The sequence below is a fragment of the Sycon ciliatum genome, chromosome 4 (assembly GCF_964019385.1).
Source record: "Sycon ciliatum chromosome 4, ocSycCili1.1, whole genome shotgun sequence".
Lineage (NCBI taxonomy): Eukaryota > Metazoa > Porifera > Calcarea > Leucosolenida > Sycettidae > Sycon > Sycon ciliatum.
Genome location: NC_088646.1, coordinates 3,046,125 through 3,052,124, shown reverse-complemented (window position 1 = coordinate 3,052,124; position 6,000 = coordinate 3,046,125). Strand labels below are relative to the sequence as shown.

Below are 6,000 nucleotides of genomic sequence, written 5' to 3'. Positions count from 1 at the left end.
GCACCCCATGTTGTGTGAGCTAGTGTGCCTGCATGTCACAGTATTTGCAATGATGTCTGTCTATGTGCTGTTTGTCTATAGTCATGGTATTTGCAATGATGTCTGTCTATGTGCTGTTTGTCTATAGTCATGGTATTTGCAATGATGTCTGTCTATGTGCTGTTTGTCTATAGTCATGGTATTTGCAATGATGTCTGTCTATGTGCTGTTTGTCTACAGTTCGACCGACTATCATGGTTACCTCTCCTATACTGGAGCACTTGATGGGAGACAATGCCACTTTTGACATTAGTCTTCAAGCTCCTGTGTTCCCTGAACCAACACCTGAACAATACGTGTGGAGTGATCCAGATGGTAATCCTATCGTTGCAGCCAGTGCTAGCAGTGCAAAGTACAGCTTTGCGACTGACCGCCGATCGCTGACCGTGTTTGACGTGCAGCGAACTGATGCTGGCACTTACTCGGTGACAGTGACAAATGACGGTGGCAGCGGTACGGCGACGATGACGCTAGAGGTCTTCGGTGAGTGGAACACTGGTCTGTGCATTGCAGTATCCATGCTGCTGCTGCTGCTGTTGGTGCTGGTGCTGCTGCTCTGCTTTGATTAGCAATGTAACTCTCAGACTTCTATGATATTGTATAGTGGTGGTCTGGTTCCCCCCCCCCCCCCCCCACGGTAGTGTAGGACCTCTGAGTGCTGTATGCAGTCTGGTGCATGACCCATACTCGTATCTACACACCCATACCCATACTCTTATCTACAATTGTTTTAGCTGTATGCAAGTCCTGAAGCGTATACCCAAAACTTGCATTTCAGACCAAGTAAAGACAAACGTATAAGTGATGTCTCGCCTGCAAGAGGTGTATGTGTGTGTGTAGGGGGGGGGGGGGGGGGGAGTAATGCCCTGAGAAATATGTTATTCCATGAAGTGCATAATATAAACTATCAGTCTTATTGTACTCTACTTGCTGTTGTAACAAAGTCATCTTGACCGCTATTGCTGGATGTCTTGAGCATTGCACAGAGTTTACTGAGGCTTAGCCCCATCCCTCACACAAACAAGTCAACAAAGAGGCATCTTTGGATTGAGGAGTGCTGGTTTCGAAACAACTGGTTTGAAGCTCAAAGTAGAGCTGGTGTTAGCTCAGAGCAGAGCTGGTGTTAGCTCAGAGCAGAGCTGCTGTTAGCTCAGAGCAGAGCTGCTGTTAGCTCAGAGCAGAGCTGCTGTTAGCTCAAAGTAGAGCTGCTGTTAGCTCAAAGTAGAGCTGCTGTTAGCTCAAAGTAGAGCTGCGATTAGCTCAAAGTAGAGCTGCTGTTAGCTCAAAGTAGAGCTGCTGTTAGCTCAAGGTAGAGCTGCTGTTAGCTCAAAGTAGAGCTGCTGTTAGCTCAAAGTAGAGCTGCGGTTAGCTCAAAGTAGAGCTGCTGTTAGCTCAAAGTAGAGCTGCTGTTAGCTCAAAGTAGAGCTGCGGTTAGCTCAAAGTAGAGCTGCGGTTAGCTCAAAGTAGAGCTGCTGTTAGCTCAAAGTAGAGCTGCTGTTAGCTCAACGTAGAGCTGCAATGCTAAATGGATGTAATATAGCGCAAGGCAGAGCCGCAGCAAATAGCTAGTTAACACCAGTTGTGAGAGTGGACCCGATTAGTGGGTACGATAATTGTGATGGTGTGAATAAGTTGGATAGGGAGGGATGGTGGGAAAAGAAACACTGCTGAAGCACGATCCGTTGTCTGGAAGAGCACAACAGGGCAAGCAAGATTTGTTTTTCTTTTCCGCAAAATGGGCTGGTGCCATTTGTGATTACGCAGCAAAACAAAGCGCATGACGTCAGTCTTGAACGCAGTACAAAGCAATGCAGTGCAGTGTGTGCGCTAGTTCGGATTGTTGCTAACAAGTACTAGCACAGCTAGTACACCATTTATCTCTTTCACGTTATTTGATGATGATGTGTGTGTTCTTGATTTTTGCCATTCTTCAGTTCGTCCCAACATATCCGCTCCAGTGGATCAGCTTGAGGTTGAGGTCTTGCAAACGACACAGTGGCATATCGAGTGCTCAGCTGCAGGGCATCCTGCACCAGCGGTGACCTGGTATGATCCACAGGGAGAGCCTCTCTCCAATACCAGTGATGGTAACATTGCTGTCAGTACTGCCATCAGTGAGTCACAGTGTACATGTGGAAACACATGAGTGTGCTGCTTGGAAACATCGTGTACAGACGGGTCCGATTACTAAGAATGGCCTCCGCGCTGTCATCATCATCATGTGGTGGTAAACTTCAGCAATCATGTGACCAATTGCTGCTTATCGTGACGGACAATCGGGACATGTTCAGGCTTGTTTGAGTTTTGTTGGCTTACTCAAATCCACACACTTGAGAGAAAGAGAGAGAGAGAGACCGGGAGAGGGAGGGGGGGGGGGGTGGGGGTGGGGGGGTGGTCACTGAAGCGTGTTCATTTACGGCCGGGCAGGTTTTAACACCACTAGCTGTTGTTAGCAATGTACTCTCCTGTGCGAACACATGTGCACACATCAATGTACTCTCCTGTGCGAACACATGTGCACACATCCGTGTGGGTGTGGGCGTACATGTACGTGTTTGCGTGTTGTATGTTTAGGTACCGTTTCCAGGCTGAGCACAACATCAACCACCCTGTCCATCATGAACACTTCACACAGCGACCGTGGACAATATCGCTGCCATGCTGAGATTACTGAGCTGGGACAAACATTCAATGCTTCTTCCACTGTGAAACTTACAGTCCTCGGTGAGTTTTAATGCACTTTTCATAGTGCCTTTCATAGTGCCTTTCATAGTGCCTTTCATAGTGCCTTTCATAGTGCCTTTCATAGTGCCTTTCATAGTGCTGTTCATAGTGCCTTTCATAGTGCCTTTCATAGTGCCTTTCATAGTGCCTTTCATAGTGCCTTTCATAGTGCCTTTCATAGTGCCGTTCATAGTGCCGTTCATAGTGCCGTTCATAGTGCCGTTCATAGTGCCGTTCATAGTGCCTTTCATAGTGCCGTTCATAGTGCTGTTCATAGTGCCGTTCATAGAGCCTTTCATAATGATGTTCATAGTGCCTTTCATAGTGCCATAGCGCCTTTTAGTGATCTTTTGGTGACTTTTAGTGATTTTTTTGGTGACTTCCTAAATAGTGCCTTTCATAGTGTTTTTCTATAGTCTATACTTACATGACTTGTTTGTGTATGTGTGTGTTTGTGTGTGTGTGTGTGTGTGTGTGTGTGTGTGTGTGTGTGTGTGCGTGTGTGCGCGCGCACGTGCATGCGTGCGTGCGTGTGTGTGCATGCACACGCACACATATCTGCATGCTGGTGTGCATGTACAATGTATCTTTGCTTGTTGTTTCATGCAGTTCCACCAGTCATCGTGAGCTCTTCCACCAGTGCTACCACTCAGGAGAACGGCACAGTCAGTTTCACATGCAAAGTATTCGCAGTACCAGCTCCTAACATCACATGGCTCTTCGGCAATGAGCTACTGAGTGGTGACGCTGAGATAGAGAACCTGGCGTCGCCAGCAGATCATCATGAGTCCGTGCTGCGCCTACAGAACCTGAAAGTCACGCAGAGCGGCAAATACACATGCTCTGCGGTGAACCGTGTTGGCAACGTGTCTGACGAACGTTCACTGAGCGTCCAAGGTAATTTGCTTCCAGTCAGCTTAGTGGTGCTATGCGTCTCGCAATATCTGATATGCTGTGTTGCAATTTTGGCTGTTCGCAGTCTTCTGGTGTTTTGCTAAAATTCATTTTTGTCTAGTGCAAAATGCTGTGCGTTTATAGCTATTTACGCATTTCTATGTTTTTGTGAGGTGGTTCCTTTAAGGCCTGCCTGTTTATCTTCGTCACATCGTTCTCCGCTGATGCATTCTGCTTACTGGTCATGTTGTGATTGCAGTTCCACCTCAGTTCTATGGCAGTATTGCTGATGGCACGGTTGTGGCTAATCAGTCGGACGCAGCTACCCTCCGTTGTTCGTACCGCGCTGTCCCCCCTCCGACGGTTAAATGGAGCACCGGCGGTAGTGCACTCTCGACTGGCGGTAATGTCTTGATCACAGAGCCTGTATTGGTACAACGCACTGGATATGACTATGTCTACGATGCAGTGCTGACCTTCAACAGTGCTATCAGGACGAATGAGAACACGTACAATTGTTCTGCGCTCAACGCTGCAGGATCTGCATCCAGTATAGTGTTCTTTGACGTGCAAGGTAATTCCAATGGAAACAAGAACATACTTCATATGTATCAAGTTCTCAGTCCTTAGGTTCTTTTCATTTTCACCGTAGAGACGAAGTATTTTCGCTACAGTATAATCGATCTTGCTCTTTCCTGTGCAAATCAGAGAGTTGTTTGTCCTTTGTCTTTGCTGCCACCTGTACTACCACCCATAGTGCTTCCATCGTTTCATTTGGTCAGCCCAACCTTCAACTCAACGTACATTGGCGTGGAGCAAATGGAGCTCAATATATCGCTGAATATCACAGACAGAGGTGACCCGGCTGTTGCGGCCGATGACATTGTTTGGTCTTATCAGGTAAGGGCTGTGCTCCTTGATCTGTTTTGAAGCCAGTACAATGCAGTCATGATGCTTTGCAATGCTAGTGTGTACATGTATTCTGTTAGCAGAATGTTGCTTCCAACTCCAATCAAACCCAGCATCAATTGGTCACATGATGTCAGCCATGTTTGTTCCACTGTCCATAGTATGCTGTGTACACTTTCTACACACAAATGTTATCACATGGCAAGCTGTGAAACCAGCATGAGTGTTTTTTCAATGAACAGTAGTGTAATGTGCCTCTTCCACACACCGTCCGAAGAAGTTGGATCGCATCACTCGTACAAGAAGGAGGTTTAGTTAGTCACTGGCTGATGTGTGGGAAACCTAGGATTTGCAATTGATCTGGGCTTGAGTCTTGTCTGGGTCCTGTGAAGGTCCTGTGAAAAGTCACTGCCACAGATTCACCATGTTTGGCTCTTTTGCGCACAACGAGACGGTAGACCAGGGCTTATACTGTACGTCTGCACAATTCTGTGAGGATGCCAAGGTATGACCAAGTACTGTAATTTCACAGATTTTCGATGTACTTTTATTTTCGGTACTTTCGGTGCATCTGTTCCATACCTAACATTTCAATACACCGAATAAACACTAACACACATAATCCAATAGGGAACTGCTTCTCTGTACCTAAACTTTCTGTTCACCTTACCTGACCTTTTGCCCTCATACTGAAAATATTGAGCACCAAAAATTTCTGAAAGTAGAGTACCCTACATGCCCATCCTAAATCATGTGCTCAAGAATAATGATGTGTGACCTCGCTAACTGCTCAAGGCCAGGTCCCGGGTAAATGTTTGAACGGAATGAGTAGACAAGTTGAACTGTATTTTTTTTGTCTTCAGGTAAGTTTCTCTAATATCTGACCAAGAGTTGCTGCTTGAATTGTTCTTTGGACAGATGACGGATGGCACGTTCACGGAGCTGAATGGAACACTTGCAAGAGTCTTGATAGACAGTAACCGTACACGCCTGCGCTTCACGTCACTAAATGTGAGAGACGAAGGTGTGTACAGGGTAGGCTTGTCCAATGCTGCAGGACTTGTTCCGCTGGACTTTGTCATCGAACACCAGGGTAAGATATGTGTGACCGCACAGCCTCTACTTGTCAAGCATATTGCTCTTCTACATAATATCTGTGCTGGGTTTGTGCTACTGTCTCCTGAACTCTCGTACACTGAAAACTATTGTGTTGGTGGCTGATGGGCTCTTCATGAGTTACAATCTCACTGCTGGTACGGTGTATGACAACATGATTTATATATCTGGAGCAAGGTTACTCCACTTGACACTTGACCCGGTCCCAGCACTTTTCAAATAGACAGCACAAGGAGTTTTGTTATGATGCTGGTATTATTGCATGATATACTAGTGTCTCTTGTAAGCTTTGCTGAACAAAATAGAACACAACGGGCA

The 6,000-nt window shown here is 46.4% G+C and overlaps 1 protein-coding gene across 1 annotated transcript in view; it reads left to right on the top strand.

Moving 5' to 3' along the window:
* LOC135813366 (hemicentin-1-like) overlaps positions 1 to 6,000 on the top strand; it is a 77,022-nt gene that overhangs the window by 31,720 nt on the left and 39,302 nt on the right. The window contains exons 30-36 of the mRNA XM_065326465.1: positions 220 to 522; positions 1,974 to 2,153; positions 2,614 to 2,763; positions 3,373 to 3,660; positions 3,917 to 4,231; positions 4,415 to 4,557; positions 5,485 to 5,659. Of these exons, the coding sequence (XP_065182537.1) occupies positions 220 to 522; positions 1,974 to 2,153; positions 2,614 to 2,763; positions 3,373 to 3,660; positions 3,917 to 4,231; positions 4,415 to 4,557; positions 5,485 to 5,659 (1,554 nt within the window). The remainder of the gene's footprint in view (positions 1 to 219; positions 523 to 1,973; positions 2,154 to 2,613; positions 2,764 to 3,372; positions 3,661 to 3,916; positions 4,232 to 4,414; positions 4,558 to 5,484; positions 5,660 to 6,000) is intronic.